Here is a 17,330-nt window from a genome sequence, read left to right as displayed (position 1 = left end):
CTGAAGCCTTCTTCACAACAATTGAACCGCTCTCCTTGAAGTTCTTGATGATCCGATAAATGGTTGATTTAGGTGCAATATTACTGGCAGCAATATCCTTGCCTGTGAAGCCCTTTTTGTGCAAAGCAATGATGACAGCACTTGTTCCCTTGCAGGTAACCATTGTTGACAGAGGAAGAACAATGATTCCAAGCACCACCCTCCTTTTGAAGCTTCCAGTCTGTTATTCAAACTCAATCAGCATGACAGAGTAATCTCCAGCCTTGTCCTCGTCAACACTCACACCTGTGTTAACGAGAAAATCACTGACATTTAACTAGGCAGGTCAGTTAACAAAAAATTCTTATTTTCAATGATGGGCTAGGAAAAGTGGGTTAACTGCCTTGTTCAGGGGCAGAACAACAGATTTGTACTTTGTCAGCTCAGGAATTCGATATTGCAACCTTTCGATTACTACTCCAACACTCTAACCACTAGGCTACCCTGCCGCCAATGCAGTCGAAATGTTTTTTTGGGGGATTCAGTTAATTTGCATGGCAAAGAGGGACTTTGCAATGAATTGCAATTCATCTGATCACTCTTCATAACATTCTGGAGTATATGCAAATTGCCATCACACAAACTGAGGCAGCAGACTTTGTGAAAATTTATATTTGTGTCATTCTCAAAACTTTTGGCCGCGACTGTACTGTACAGTGCCTTTGGAAAGTATTAAGACCCCTTGACTTGTTCCACATTTTGTTATGTTACAGCCTTATTCTAAAATTGACTCAATTGCTTTTTTACTAACCAATCTATACACAATACCCCATAATGACAAAGCAAAAACAGGTTTAGATTTTTTAGCTAAATTATACAAAATAAACTGAAATATCACATTTACATAAGTATTCAGACCCTTTACTCAGTACTTTGTTTCAGCACCTTTGGCAGAAATTACAGCATTGAGTCTTCTTGGGTATGATGCTACAAGCTTGGCACACCTGTATTTGGGAAGTTTCTCCCATTCTTCTCTGCAGATCATCTCAAGCTCTGTCCGGTTGGATGGGAAGCGTTGCTGCACAGCTATTTTCAGGTCTCCCCAGAGATGTTCAATCGGGTTCAATTCCGGGCTCCGGCTGGGCCACTCAAGGACATTCAGAGACTTGTCCCGAAGCCACTCCTGTGTTGTTTTGGCTGTGTGCTTAGGGTCATTGTTCTGTTGGATGGTGAACCTTCACCCCAGTCTGAGGTCCCGAGCACTCTGTAGCAGGTTTTCATCAAGGATCTCTCTGTACTTTGCTCTGTTCATCTTTGCCTCGATCCTGAATAGTCTCCCAGTCCCTGCTGCTGAAAAACATACTCACAGCATGATGCTGCCACCACCATGCTTCATCATAGGGATGGTGCAGGTTTCCTCCAGATGTGACGTTTGGCATTCAGGCCAAAGAGTTCAATCTTGGTTTCATCAGACTTGTTCCTCATGATTTGAGAGTCTTTATGTGCCTTTTGGCAAACTCCAAGCAGGCTGTCATGTTCCTTTTACCGAGGAGTGGCTTCCATCTGGCCACTCTACCATAAAGGCCTGATTGGTGGAGTGCTGCAGAGATGGTTGTCCTTCTGGAAGGTTCTCCCATCTCAACAGACAAACTCTAGAGCTGGGTTCTTGGTGGCCCTTTTCCCAGGATTGCTCAGTTTGACTGGGATGCCAGCTCTAGGAAGAGTCTTGGTGGTTCCAAACTTCTTCCATTTAAGAATGATGGAGATCACTGTGTTCCTGGGGACCTTCAATGCTGCAGACATTTTTTGGTACCCTTCCCCAGATCCATGCCTCAAAGCAATCCGGTCTCGGTGCTCTACTGACAATTCCTTCAATCTCAATTGGTTTTTGATCCGACATGCACTGTCAACTGTGGGATCTTATATAAACAGATGTGTGCCTTTCCAAATCGTGTATAATCAATTGAATTTACCACAGGTGGACTCCAATCAAGTTGTAAAAACATCAAGGATGATCAATGGAAACAGGATGCACCTGAGCTCAAATTTGAGTCTCATAGTAAAGTGTCTGAATACTTATGTAAATAAGGTATTTCTGTTTTTAATACATTTGCAAAAATGTATACAAACCTGTTTTCGCTTTGTCATTATGGGCTTTGTGTGTAGATTACCGAGGACCTTTTTTTATTTAATCCATTTTAGAATAAGGCTGTAACGTAACAAAATGTGAAAGAGTAAAGGGGTCTGAACACTTTCCGATGGCACTGTAGCTGGGTCTGTTGATAGTCCCCCCGTTCGAGGTGACGTTGTCAGGTCAATCTTTAGTGTCAACGGGGCTTTGTGGGTGCAGAGGGAGGGAGCAGTGGGGTATGAGTTACACCAGGTCTGTCACACCATACTGGTGATAGATACCCATTTCTGACACTTCTGCAGATGCTGCGGTTATCATCGGCCAGCTGCTACAAGGAAATGTCCTACCTACTGTCGCTCTCTCTCTTACTCTAACTACCCCTCTCTCTATACTACTTACTTTGTTTTAACATCTTCCCCCTCAAAGCCTTCAGTATTGAATAGGCATCCAGTAGCCCCTTACCCCGATGCTGCTGATCTCTGATCCCAGAACAGGTCTCTCGGTGGAGGAAGACTCCGACCTGGTTTTAGACAGTTTCACCCGCTCCGCCACCTAGCAACAAGACAACAAACTGCTTGATCTCCAAGGCATTCCTAGTCGATCGCAAAACATTTCTATAAAACACCCAATGATATAGCCTTACATTCCTACTTTTTTCTGTCTCGCACTGTTGGCAGTAGGTGCACTTTTTTCAGCTGCCATGTGTCTGAAGGTACCAACTCTGCGTGCCCGGAGAGAAAATCAAGTGCACCTACAGGCATTGCTCAGATCACTGTGTCTGTCTGCAGCTTTCTCGAGCGCACAGCAAAGGAAGTTGATACTGTGATTTAAAAACATCTAAAACGACGGCTGAAGAGAGACTGTCAACAATTACTGCAAAGAGCTACTGTTTTTATGAGTGAGTTCATGTTGAATTTTTATTCAGCACTTTTATAAGCCATGAAATGCGCTTAACCACTCACACTGCAGTTTCAATGAATGAGTAGCAAAATGTATCGATAGGCTTGCATTGTTATTATTAGCGACTGTCTTCTTTTATATCAAGGAATATTTCACTTACTCTGGTCATAAGAGCAACAACATGAATTTGTACATGAGGCAGAACTAATGCGGTGTGCCTCGAGTTTTGCCATCAGCGCAAGTTTCGCCATCCCCTTTTTGGTCTTAACGGAGCGGGGAGGGCTGAGGGATGGTCTGATGGTGAGAGGCGGACCCGCTGATGGGCTCCCTCCGCTGAGACTCAGAGGCAGGCACAAGCAGTCCAGTAACATAAAGAAAGCACATTATTTCAATGTATGCTCACTCAGCTGTGCCTCACAAGTAATACAACAAATGATGATCTATTACCAGTGTGAAATGTAATGTCTGAGAAGAACATCATTGGCAGGGCAATTCAAGCATTGCATAATGAATTGGGCATATAGCCTAATGCAAACTTCATTTCTACAGAACTGTTTTTAATAGGTTAATGTTGCATAGGTTTACATTTTTTTTTTATCTGGGGCATATCTCAGCCTTCATTTTGACTCAGAAAGTGATCTCGGCTCAGAAAAGGTCCACTGCTCTAATGTATTGTATTCCCTCTGAGGCTCAATGTCAAGGACACACACGGGACTGTGGAAGAGCGAATGGTTGCCTGATTACCACTGTCCCTCTCTGGGTGGACAAGCCAAAGGCTAGTATGCTGATTAGTGTGTGTGTGTGTGTGTGTGTGTGTGTGTGTGTGTGTGTGTGTGTGTGTGTGTGTGTGTGTGTGTGTGTGTGTGTGTGTGTGTGTGTGTGATCGAGACAGTACTATAAGAGATGGTGAAAATTGGAAAAGAAAATAAAATGTTTGTCCTTGGTCATTCCAGAGGAGAGTTCATAATGTCCCCAGAGAGACATTGCATTACCTCATATGAATGTACAATTTCCATTTATTCAATTCTATTACTCAAGACCGTGTGAGGTCTTAACCCTATAATGTACTTCCACATGCATAACTTTTTTTCCCCCCTTACTATGCATGTCATAGTGTGTGTGTTCTACCTTGGCCACAGGTATATCGTTACTGCTGCTGCTGGTGCTGAGTTCCCCAGTGCTGGGGTTGATTGGACGGGAGGTGGGGGTGAGACGCCCGGGGCTGGACAGGCCTGCAGGCTGGGAGCTCTGGAGACGCGTCTGCAGCTCTCGCACCTGGGGAAAAGACACCATAGAGATATATTATATTACTATTTCATGTGAATGTGTTCTATTTCATTCTGTGGCACACAAAGACACACATAAGCTGGTGGTCATGGGCATGGCAAAACGTTAAAATAACATGAATAAAATATCAATAACAACCAGACCTGCTGAAAACACACAACTGCTTATGACCTCATCATACAGAGGATTGACAAAAGGACTCAGTTAGTTGCAACTTTAACCACTTTTTGCTCCAGTTTTCGACAATGTGAGGATCCATCCCATCTCTTTAAAGCAGTGGGCAAAGGCAGGAATTTTGGGACAGTGATGATGTTATGAATGCAGAGGCAACAGGGTACTTGAATCACTCCACTGCTGACAGGCTTCTCCTCACTCTATATTAAGCATCAAAAAGCTATTTGGAAAGGCTTGCCAGGTCTCGCAATGAATTTGTATGCAAGCTTGGATTTGTCTGTATTATGCTTGCAGCTTGTATACAAAATCCAAACGCTGTTGTTAATATGTTCTTACCTCTTCACAACCCAAAGCAGTTTAGGCTCCAGGTGTGTGTGTGTGGTTGTGTGCATGAATGTTGGGGTGTGTGTATGTGTCAGAGGGAGAGAGCTTCCTCTGCCAGGAAAAGCGTGGAAAAGAAAGAACATTAGTTTGACCCCTGGCTCATGAAAATACCGTATAAACAGTGAAAACTCGGCAAACTTGGTTTTGAAAACAATGGCCTTTTGTTCTTTACACAGCACACATTGCACACACAGAGACAACACAATATATACCCGCAAACAGTCAGCAACTGGCATGAGCTGTTGGCAGCACTGGATAGCTGAATACACATGACAAGAAGTCAAAATCATGTTAGCTACCTGCATGTTGTCAATAATATAGGCAAACCTTTAAATTGCACACACACACGTGGCATTATAGGCACAGGTAAATCTATCTACATCAAATGTATGGTCTGAAATGTAAATCAGGCTTCCTCTAGGGCAGACATACTGGCCTGGAAAACAGATGAGGCGATAAGCCTTCATCTGCCACTAACTCTGTCTCTGCCTCCGCAGCCAGACTGCGAGAACAGATTTTCCCCACCTCTATTTCCCTACGGACACCAGGGGAGAGGCGACTTTCAGAGACAGATAGAGAGAGAAAGGGATGAGCGGAAATAGAAGAGAAAGTGAGTGACAGAAAGAGGGGGGCGAGAGGAGAGTGGGAAAAGGTTGACAGTGAAGCAGAGACACTGGGAATGTGAGACTATGCTTTGACTATGTACAGACTCAATGAGAATAGGCTTGCTATTGAGAAAGGTCGTCGTAGGCAGACCTGGCTGTGCACGCTGCCCACAAAATCCATTGAAAACGGAGCTGCACTTCCTAACCTCCTGCCAAATGTATGAGCATATTAGAGATACATAATACCCTCAGATTACACAGACCCACATAGAATTTGAAAACAAATACAATTCCAGACCCACAGCGTGCAATCACAGCAGCAAGATTTGTGACCTGTTAACAATGGTGTTTGAAGAAAAAGCAACACGTGTTCATGTTTATTTATTTTCCCTTTTCTACTTTAACTATTTGCACATTGTTACAACACTGTGTCATGACTGTCCTGTGAGGATCACAATGGGTCAGATCAGCTTGGTAATGGCTGACAATAACCAGACCCTCTCCCACCGACAAATGAGGGGAGGAGGGAACTGTGGGGGTTTTGAAACCTCCACACCTGGTCGTAAATTTAAGCAGGAGAGAACTCTCTCTCTACCCTTTAGTATCAACCAAAGAAATGCCGTTGTCTAGAGAGATTTTTGCCGCCCCAAAACTCTAACGTTAAAAAGTGAATCATGGAACAATATTTCTAACGTAACGAAATGGTCAGTGGGGAGACATAGGAAACTAATGTCATATTGTTTTTCATTTTGTGATGTTATTAAAAACGGTATGGACCAAATACTGTAACTTGGAAAGGATACCCACTTTATCTGTCAAGTTTTCATCCAATATTGTCACGTCGGTTGAAAGGAGAGGACCAAGGTGCAGCGTGGTGAGCGTACAGATTATTTTTATTAGAAAAGACGCCGAACAAAAAAATAAACACTACCCAACAAACCGTGAAGCTAAAGGCTATGGGCCATAAACAAAGTCAACATCCCACAACACAAGGAGGGAAAAGGGCTACCTAAGTATGGTTCCCAATCAGAGACAACAATAGACAGCTGTCCCTGATTGAGAACCATACCCGGCCAAAACATAGAAAATAAAGAACATAGAAAAAGGAACATAGAATGCCCACCCTAGTCACACCCTGGCCTACCCAAAATAGAGAATAAAAAACCTCTCTATGGCCAGGGTGTGACAAATATGTTGTGAATACAATATGAAAAATGATTCAAGTATGTTTGTTAAGATATGAAAGTGCTTTTAGGATGGGTAAGAGAGAACTTCTAATCATATCCTTTGCACATTAAGTAGCCACGCTCCGAGTGAGGTCAGAGAGCTTGTCAGCATGACGGAACGCCCCTTTTGGCCAGAGTGCATAAAAAGCCTTTGTTACGAAATTAACATTAGACCAGGAAGCGTGAGGCGAGAGCTACATGTTTTAAATGGTTGAAACGCTGAATCTCAACACGAGGTGAAGAAATACTCACCTTTCTTTAGACCAGAGAGACGAAGAGCTGCAGCTCATGTCTATTGTGGTCCGAATCCTGAATACCAACACGAGGAGGAAGAGGCGAGAAGCTCATCTCAGACAATCACTGGTACAGCTGTCTTAAGTCAGATATTGAGAAAAGCTAATGTAAGTGAGACTATCCTACTACGCTCATCACCAATTGGAACCATCGACATGGCTGTTATCTTCCAGAGTGAACAACAGTAGAAGACGGGAAAGCCCTTTCGGACAATCAGAGCCATACAGCTGGAAGCCTAACAACTTTCCGAGAAGGCTTGGTTCCGACCGAGATAAACGACAATCATAGGCATTTCACACTTAAATACATTCATGATTTCTTATTCCAAATTGGCGGCGGTTCGTGTGTAAAGTATATGTTTAATGGGAGAATAGTTATAGAATGTTTCCGTTTTTTTCCCCCTCTCCATCTCTGTGTAAAAGCCGTCATATTTTGTTAGTCCACTAGGGACCTTTGTCTCATGTAAAGTGTGTATGTTAATTCTGCGTTGTTATTTAGTTAGCTAGCAAATAAATAATTAAACCCATGTGTAGTACTGAATAATGGAGCAAGCCTGGTGGTTTTGCAGATCCAAGAACGTTACGATAGTACACAATGAGTATTTGATAAGAAGTACAGTGCCTTGCAAAAGTACTCATCCCCTTTGCATTTTTCCTATTTTGTTGCATTACAACCAGTAATTTAAATGGATTTTTATTTGGATTTCATGTAATGGACATACACAAAATAGTCCAAATTGGTGAAATGAAATTAAAAAAAGAACTTGTTTCAAACAATTCTAAATAATAAAAAACTGAAAAGTGGTGCGTGCATATGGATTCAACCCCTTTGCTATGAAGCCCCTAAATAAGATCTGGTGCAACCAATTACCTTTAGAAGTCACATAATTAGTTAAATAAAGTCCACTTGTGTGAAATCTAAGTGTCACATGATCTGTCACATGATGTCAGTATATATACACACCTGTTCTGAAAGGCCTCAGAGTCTGTAACACCACTAAGCAAGGGGCACCACCAAGCAAGCGGCACCATGAAGACCAAGGAGCTCTCCAAACAGGTCAGGGACAAAGTTGTGGAGAAGTACAGATCAGGGTTGGGTTATAAAAAATTTAAAAAATGAAACTTTGAACATCCCACAGAGCACCATTAAATCCATTATTAAAAAATGGAAAGAATATGGCACCACAACAAACCTGCCAAGAGAGAGCCGCCCACCAAAACTCACAGACCAGGCATGTAGGGCATTCACCAGAGAGGCAACACAGATACCAAAGATAAACCTGAAGGAGCTGCAAAGCTCTATAGGACCACTTTAAGCCATACACTCCACAGAGTTGGGCTTTACGGAAGAGTGGCCAGAAAAAAGCCATTGCTCAAAGAAAAAAATAAGCAAACATGTTTGGTGTTCGCCAAAAGGCATGTGGGAGACTCCCCAAACATATGGAAGAAGGTACTCTGGTCAGATGAGACTAAAATTTAGCTTTTTGGACAACTGTATGTAGACATAATGACTGTTCACTTTGTATTGTTAATTTCACTTGCTTTGGCAATGTAAACATGTTTCCCAAGCCAATAAATGTGTGTGAGAGAGAGAGAGAGAGAGAGAGAGAGAGAGAGAGAGAGAGAGAGAGAGAGAGAGAGAGAGAGAGAGAGAGTAAAAGAATGCGAGAGAGCTTGGCCATGACTTTGAACACTGCTGTTTTTCCTGTTCTCCTCTCCTGCGAAACTCCCTGGGAGCCAAGGGTCTGAAAAAAGCCAACATGGCTGCCATGTGCTGCCAAAGGACACAGAGATGACTGCGACATCATGAACTAGTCCTCTAGCCAGCTTTCTCCCTCATGATCCCTGAGAAAAGAAACTGCAAAGAAAATGATTCTGGTTCTGTTTGGTTCTGGCCAGTTTATAAACCGAGGACTTTGTTTGACTCACATGCACATCTGTCCAGGACAGTTCTTGTATCCAGCTGATTTTAAAAAGTATACTGAACAACAATATAAAAGGCACTATGCAACATTTGAACAATTTTACTGAGTTAAAGTTCATATAAGGAAATCAGTCAATTGAAATACATTCATTAGGCTCTAATCCATGGATTTTACATGACTGGGAAGGGGCGCAGCCATGGGTGGGCCTGGGAGGGCATAGGCATACCCACTTGGGAGCCAGGTCCAGCCATTGCAGCGCCAGGCCAGCCAATCAGAATGAGTTTTTCCCCACAAAGAGCTTTATTACAGACAGAAATATTCCTCAGTTTCATCAGCTGTCCAAGTGGCAGGTCTCAGACAATCCTGCAGGTGAAGAAGCCAGAAGTGAAGGTCCTGGGCTGGCGTGGTTACACGTGGTCTGCGGTTGTGAGGCTGGCAACAACTCTGGTGGACATTCCTGCAGTCAGCATGCCAATTGCACGGTCCCTCAAAACTTGAGACATCTGTGGCATTGTGTTGTGTGACAAAACAGCACATTTTAGAGTGGCTTGTTATTGTCCTCAGCACAAGGTGCACCTGTGTAATGATCATGCTGTTTAATCAGCTTCTTCATATGCAACAAATGTCAACTGGATGGATTATCTTGGCAAAGGAGAAATGGTAACCTTTTTGTACATATGGAACATTTCTGTGATCTTTTATTTCAGCTCATGAAACATGGGACCAACACTTACCATGTTGAGTTTACATTTTGGTTCAATATACACTGCCTTATGCTGTGGTGTTTCACTGGAAGTGGTTGATTCCAACATACGTGATTCTTATTATGAGTGGAGTGCATAGTAAAAGCTTAGAAGGCTTACAATGACATGCCAATATATAGTGTTCTGTATCTGGCCTTTAAAGTCAAACGCTCTTTTGTATCGTAAACAAAATGCTGACACAGCTGAATTATGTGGACAAGACACATACAGTACCGGTACTGTAAAAGGTGTAAAAGATGCTTACTACCACAGTAAATACCTGTACTTCAATGGAGGGTAAAAGCCTAGGGAAGGAAAGTTAAGATCGTATCTGGACCTTGAGTCTCAAATGAGGGGGAATCCATATTTGAAAAGGCTGAGCGGGAGGAAGCAGGCCCCCAAGGACGCGCCGGTGTGTGCATAGCAAATCCTTTAAGGAGCCCCGCATTGAAACAGCAATGCAATGCATTTGTCCAATTTCTCTGTAAAACGGACAGATTTCATTAGAGGAAAGAGGAGAGGAGAAATTAAGGGGGTGGGAGGAACGAGTGCTCTGAGCTGAGCTGGTATGCTTTTTCTGCTGCGTCTAGGTCTCCTTTGAGGACCCGCCAGAATTAGTGAGGCTGGTTAGGTCGGCCTGACCCTTTTTTCGCTCGATGCATCTCGTGGTCTAATCGCATTACGGTCCTAACTAGCTTCAGCAAGCCTTGGGAGGACACCAGATTTGATTATGTGTCTAAAAGCACACAACGTATTGATTCAGATGGCTGCCCTAACCGGAACACCATCCATAGTTTGGTTCAGAAAGCAGAACTCAGTTCGCAGCTGGAAAATTCAAAGGGTTCATTCTTGCAGGAGCAAGGATAAATACACGTGTCTGGCCACTGGTTCCCAGTAATGTCTTCTTCTCCTTCAGACTTCCCTGAATAAACTTCCTGGAATTAGAAATGCTACGTGCGAGTGTCTGTCAATGCAGTGGCCTAGCGACAAAGCATCAGAGAACAAGTCTATATTTGAACTGATCGCCGCAGATCTTTCAATCCAACGGACATGGTGGACCATAATTACAGCTTAGAGCCTCTGTGCAGAGAATTTTTTTATTCTTTCGGATTTGGTCTTAGTTCTCTGCCTAGAACAGGTTCACACTAGGACACATTTACTAGAGATTTGGCAATAGGCTCAAGTTCTCACAACCTTTTCGGGATCTAATAAAAAACATGAAAACGAATGAAAACTAAGAAACATACAGCTATGTTGAGTATCTTCTTTTTTCCTTCCACCTCACTAGATACCTTTTTGTATCGTATTGACTGTTATGGGTCAGATTCAATAAAAATGTATGTAAACCTGCCTTAGCAATAATAAGCAACGATGCACCCCAATCTGTCAGCCACCAACACAGTCATGTGGAAAGGCTCAAAAGGTACACGGGAAACGCACAAAACCCATAAACCAAATGACAGAAAATGTAAAAGAATCATAATAACAGGACCCAGCTGACTGACCCGTCGTCTCAAGCGGTCACGTTCCTCCCGGATGGCGTTCATGGTGGCCTTAGTGCGGTTTAGGTCCTCCTCCTTGGAGCACAGCATGGCCGTCAGGCTCTCGTTCTCTTCCCTCAGGCCGGACAGCTCCTTCTGCCAGTGCATACGCTCCTCCGACAGGCTGGGGTAGAAGTCCCGGCCCAAGGCCCCCTCGATCTCCTCCACCGTCTGGGGGAAAGGAGGAAAGAGGGGGAACATTATTTTATTTTAAAGTGCCGTATGTACAGTTGAAGTCGGAAGTTTACATACACTTAGGTTGGAGTCATTAAAACTCGTTTTTCAACCACTCCACAAATTTCTTGTTAACAAACTATAGTTTAGGCAAGTCGGTTGGGACATCTACTTTGTGAATGACACAAGTCATTTTTCCAACAATTGTTTACAAACAGATTATTTCACTGTATCACAACTCAAGTGGGTCAGAAGTTTACATGCACTAAGTTGACTGTGCCTTTAAAAATCTTAAAAAATTCCAGAAAATGATGGCATGGCTTTAGAAGCTTCTGATAGGCCAATTGACATTATTTGAGTCAATTGGAGGTGTACCTGTGGATGTATTTCAAGGCCTACCTTCAAACTCAGTGCCTCTTTGCTTGACATCATGTGAAAATCAAAAGAAATTAGCCAAGACATCAAAATAACATTGGAGACCTCCACAAGTCTGGTTCATCCTTGGGAGCAATTTCCAAATGCCTAAAGGTACCACGTTCATCTGTACAAACAATAGTACGCAAGTATAAACACCATGGGACCACGCAGCCGTCATACCGCTCAGGAAGGAGACCCATTCTGTCTCCTAGAGATGAACGTAATTTGGTGCGAAAAGTAAAAATCAATCCCAGAACAACAGCAAAGGACCTTGTGAAGATGCTGGAGGAAACAGGTACAAAAGTATCTATAGCTACAGTAAAACGAGTCCTATATCGTCATAATCTGAAAGGCCGCTCAGCAAGGAAGAAGCCACTGCTCCAAAACCACCATTAAAAGCCAGACTACGGTTTGAAACTGCACATGGGGACAAATATCGTACTTTTTGGAGAAATGTCCTCTGGCCTGATGAAACAAAAATAGAACTGTTTGGCCATAATGACCATCGTTATCTTTGGAGGAAAAAGGGGGAAGCTTGCAAGCCGAAGAACACCATTCCAACCGTGAAGAACGGGGGTGGCAGCATCATGTTGTGGGGGTGATTTGCTGCAGGAGGGACTGGTGCACTTCACAAAATAGATGGCATCATGAGGGAGGAAAATTATGTGGATATATTGAAGCAACATCTCAAGACATCAGTCAGGAAGTTAAAGCTTGGTCGCAATTGGGTCTTCCAAATGGACAATGACCCCAAGCATACTTCCAAAGTTGTGGCAAAATGGCTTAAGGACAACAAAGCCAAGGTATTGGAGTGGCCATCACAAAGCCCTGACCTCAATCCTATAGAAAATCTGTGGGCAGAACTGAAAAAGCGTGTGCGAGCAAGGAGGCCTACAAACCTGACTCAGTTACACCAGCTCTGTCAGGAGGAATGGTCCAAAATTCACCCAACTTATTGTGGGAGGCTTGTGGAAGGCTTCCCAAAACGTTTGACCCAAGTTAAAGAATTTAAAGGCAATGCTACCAAATACTAATTGAGTGTAATGTAAACTTCTGACACACTGGGAATGTGATGAAAGAAATAAAAGCGGAAATAAATCATTCTCTCTACTATTGTTCTGGCATTTCACATTCTTAAAATAAAGTGGTGATCCAAACTGACCTAAGACAGGGAATTTTTACTAGGATTAAACGTCAAGAATTGTGAAAAACTGAGTTTAAATGTATTTGGCTAAGGTGTATGTAAACTTCACCTGTATATAGGGTGTTGAGATTGAGATTAATGGTAACAATTCTAGTAACCAAATGTGAATGACTGTGGATTCTCTGGGACTCATTGAATTGGCATCACAAAGAAGAACCATTTGGTACCTTGTAGTAGCCCCAAGAAAGACACAAGAAAATGATTTGAGAAAAACTAACAAGGAGCCAAAACAAAAGTGAGACAGACAAAACAAGAAAATCTAACATGTCAGGCACATTTGTTTTTGCACAGGATTTTACACTACATAGCAGTTCACAATTTGTATGTAAAATGATTTGTGGGTAGTGTAGTCCATCGCGCGTCTAAATTTACATGAGTAGAACAAGTATCCAAGACTAAGATTTATGTACATGTGACTTTTTCATTTTTTTATCTAACGTAAGAAACCCCTGATCTCTCAAAGTACCCATAATTCAGAGTGTATAACTGTGTATGTGAGTGCGTGCGTGTGTGAGATATGGCAGATGGTTAGGCCCTTGACCAGCACAAAAACATCCTGTGTCGTACTGCATTAGCATCTTTTTTGGGAAGTTAGGAACCAATAAACACAGGCAGTTAGGACTGGAAAGAGAAATTTGCATCCTGTAGCACTAACTCCAAAAAGTTCTGTGACACTAAAGGCCATGGAGAATAAGAGCACCTCCTCCAAGCTGCCCACTGCACTGAGGCTAGGAAACACTGTCACCACCGATAAATCTACGATAATCGAGAATTTCAATAAGCCTTTTTCTACGGCTGGTCATGCTTTCCACCTGGCTACCCCTACTCCAGTCAACAGCTCTGCACCCCCCACAGCAACTTGCCCAAGCCTCCCCCATTTCTCCTTCACCCAAATCCAGATAGCTGATGTTCTGAAAGAGCTGCAAAATCTGGACCCCTACAAATCAGCCGGGTTAGACAATCTGGACCCTCTCTTTCTAAAATTATCCGCCGCAATTGTTGCAACCCCTATCACTAGCCTGTTCAACCTCTCTTTCATATCGTCTGAGATCCCTAAAGATTGGAAAGCTGCCGCAGTAATCTCCCTCTTCAAACGGGGAGACACTCTAGACCCAAACTGTTACAGACCTATATCTATCCTACCCTGCCTTTCTAAAGTCTTCGAAAGCCAAGTTAACAAACAGATCACCAACCATTTCGAATCCCACCGCACCTTCTCCGCTATGCAATCTGGTTACCGAGCTGGTCATGAGTGCACCTCAGCCACACTCAAGGTCCTAAATGATATCATAACCGCCATCGATAAAAGACGACCTCTGACAGTCTCTATGGGGGTGCCACAGGGTTCAATTATCGGGCTGACTCTTTTCTCTGTATACATCAATGATGTCGCTCTTGCTACTGGTGATTCTCTGATCCACCTCTAAGCAGACGACACCATTCTGTATACTTCTGGCCCTTCTTTGGACACTGTGCTAACAAACCTCCAAACGAGCTTCAATGCCATTCGACACTCCTTCCCTGGCCTCCAACTGCTCTTAAATGCAAGTAAAACTAAATGCATGCTCTTCAACCGATCGCTGCCCGCACCCGCCCGCCTATCTAGCATCACTACTCTGGACGGTTCTGACTCAGAATATGTGGACAACTACAAATACCTAGGTGTCTGGCTAGACTGTAAACTCTCCTTCCAGACTCACATTAAGCATCTCCAATCCAAAATGAAATCTAGAATCGGCTTCCTATTTCACAACAAAGCATCCTTCACTCATGCTGCCAAACATACCCTCGTAAAACTGACTATCCTACCGATCCATGACTTTGGTGATGTCATTTATAAAATAGCCTCCAACACTCTACTCAGCAAACTGGATGTAGTCTATCACGGTGCCATCCGTTTTGTCACCAAAGCCCCATATACTACCCACCGACCTGTATGCTCTCGTTGGCTGGCCCTCGCTACATATTCGTCGCCAAACCCACTGGCTCCAGGTCATCTATAAGTCTTTGCTAGGTAAAGCCCCACCTTATCTCAGCTCACTGGTCACCATAGAAGCACCCACCCGTAGCACGCTCTCCAGCAGGTATATTTCACTGGTCATCCCCAAAGCCAACTCCTCCTTTGGCCGCCTTTCCTTCCAGTTCTCTGCTGCCAATGACTGGAACGAATTACAAAATCACTGAAGCTGGAGTCTTAGATCTACCTATCTAGCATCAGCTGTCAGAGCAGCTTACCGATCATTGCACCTGTACACAACCCATCTGTAAATAGCCCACCCAACTACCTCATCCCCATATTGTTATTTATTTATTTGCTCCTTTGCACCCCAGTATCTCTACTTGCACATTCATCTTCTGCACATCTATCACTCCAGTGTTTAATTGCTAAATTGTAATTACTTCGCCACTATGGCCTATTTATTGCCCTACCTCCCTAATCTTACTACATTTGCACACACTGTCTATAGATTTTTATATTGTGTTAATGACTGTACGTTTGTTTATCCCATATGTAACTGTGTGTTTGTGTCACACTGCTTTGCTTTATCTTGGTCAGGTCGCAGTTGTAAATGAGAACCTGTTCTCAACTGGCCTACCTCGTTAAATAAAGGTGAAAAAAATAAAAAATAATAATCTTGTTTCTCATTTTGGCAAACTCCAAGTGGGCTGTCATGTGCCTTTTACTGAGGAGTGGCTTCCATCTGGCCACTCTACCATAAAGGCCTGATTGGTGGATTGCTGCAGAGATGGTTGTCCTTCTGGAAGGTTCTCCCATCTCCACAGAGGAACTCTGGAGCTCTGTCAGAGTGACCATTGGGTTCTTGGTCACCACCCTGACCAAGGCCCTTCTCCCCTGATTGCTCAGTTTGGCCAGGCGGCCAGCTCGAGGAAGAGTCTTGATGGTTCCAAACTTCTTCCATTTCAGAAAGATGGAGGCCACTGTGTTCTTTGGGACCTTCAATGTTGCAGAAATGCTTTGGTACCCTGTGCCTCGACACAATCCTGTCTTGGAGCTCTACGGACAATTCCTTCGACCTCATGGCTTGGTTTTTGCTCTGACATGCACTGTAAACTGAGGGGGCTTATATAGAGGTACCTTTCCAAATAATTTCCAATCAACTGAATTTACCATAGGTGGACTCCAATCAAGTTATAGAAACATCTGGATGATCAATGGAAACAGGATGCACCTGAGCTCAATTTTGAGTCTCGTAGCAAAGGGTCTGAATACTTGGGTAAATAAGGTATCTGTTTTTTATTTTTTATATATTTGCAAAACAATTATACACTTTTCTTTCTTTGTCCTTATGGGGTAATGTGTGGCGATTGATGAGGAAATGTTTTTATTTAATCGATTTTAAAATAAGGCTGTAACATAACAAAATGTGGGAAAAGTCAAGGGGTCTGAAAACTTTCCAAATGCACTGAACATTCAGTTTTAATATGGCAGATATTGCATTCATTGTTGATACAAACTATTATTTGAAATTTTCAAAGTTTCATATATTCAACTTCTTGGATGCATTCAAATTCAGTTCTCTAAATTCAGATTCAAAACCAGAGGTAACAGCTTGGGCTGTACATTATACACTGCTCAAAAAAATAAAGGGAACACTAAAATAACACATCCTAGATCTGAATGAATGAAATAATCTTGTTAAATACTTTTTTCTTTACATAGTTGAATGTGCTGACAACAAAATCACACAAAAATAATCAATGGAAATCCAATTTATCAACCCATGGAGGTCTGGATTTGGAGTCACACTCAAAATTAAAGTGGAAAACCACACTACAGGCTGATCCAACTTTGATGTAATGTCCTTAAAACAAGTCAAAATGAGGCTCAGTAGTGTGTGTGGCCTCCACGTGCCTGAATGACCGCCCTACAACGCCTGGGCATGCTCCTGATGAGGTGGCGGATGGTCTCCTGAGGGATCTCCTCCCAGACCTGGACTAAAGCATCTGCCAACTCCTGGACAGTCTGTGGTGCAACGTGGCGTTGGTGGATGGAGCGAGACATGATGTCCCAGATGTGCTAAATTGGATTCAGGTCTGGGGAACGGGCGGGCCAGTCCATAGCATCAATGCCTTCCTCTTGCAGGAACTGCTGACACACTCCAGCCACATGAGGTCTAGCATTGTCTTGCATTAGGAGGAACCCAGGGCCAACCACACCAGCATATGGTCTCACAAGGGGTCTGAGGATCTCATCTCGGTACCTAATGGCAGTCAGGCTACCTCTGGCGAGCACATGGAGGGCTGTGCGGCCCCCCAAAGAAATGCCACCCCACACCATGACTGACCCACCGCCAAACCGGTCATGCTGGAGGATGTTGCAGGCAG

General features: G+C 43.3%; 1 protein-coding gene across 4 annotated transcripts in view; it reads right to left on the bottom strand.

The window, feature by feature from the left end:
- Positions 1 to 17,330, bottom strand: part of LOC106563245 (colorectal mutant cancer protein) — a 122,325-nt gene that overhangs the window by 46,271 nt on the left and 58,724 nt on the right. For all 4 annotated transcript variants that reach the window (XM_014128653.3, XM_014128654.3, XM_014128656.3 and 1 more), the window contains 3 exons: positions 11,153 to 11,359; positions 4,139 to 4,285; positions 2,573 to 2,662 (listed from right to left, as the gene is read on the bottom strand). In XM_014128653.3, the coding sequence (XP_013984128.3) occupies positions 2,573 to 2,662; positions 4,139 to 4,285; positions 11,153 to 11,359 (444 nt within the window). The remainder of the gene's footprint in view (positions 1 to 2,572; positions 2,663 to 4,138; positions 4,286 to 11,152; positions 11,360 to 17,330) is intronic.

This window comes from Salmo salar, chromosome 11, assembly GCF_965601325.2.
Source record: "Salmo salar chromosome 11, fSalSal1, whole genome shotgun sequence".
NCBI lineage: Eukaryota > Metazoa > Chordata > Actinopteri > Salmoniformes > Salmonidae > Salmo > Salmo salar.
This window is presented reverse-complemented; position numbering and strand designations above follow the sequence as displayed.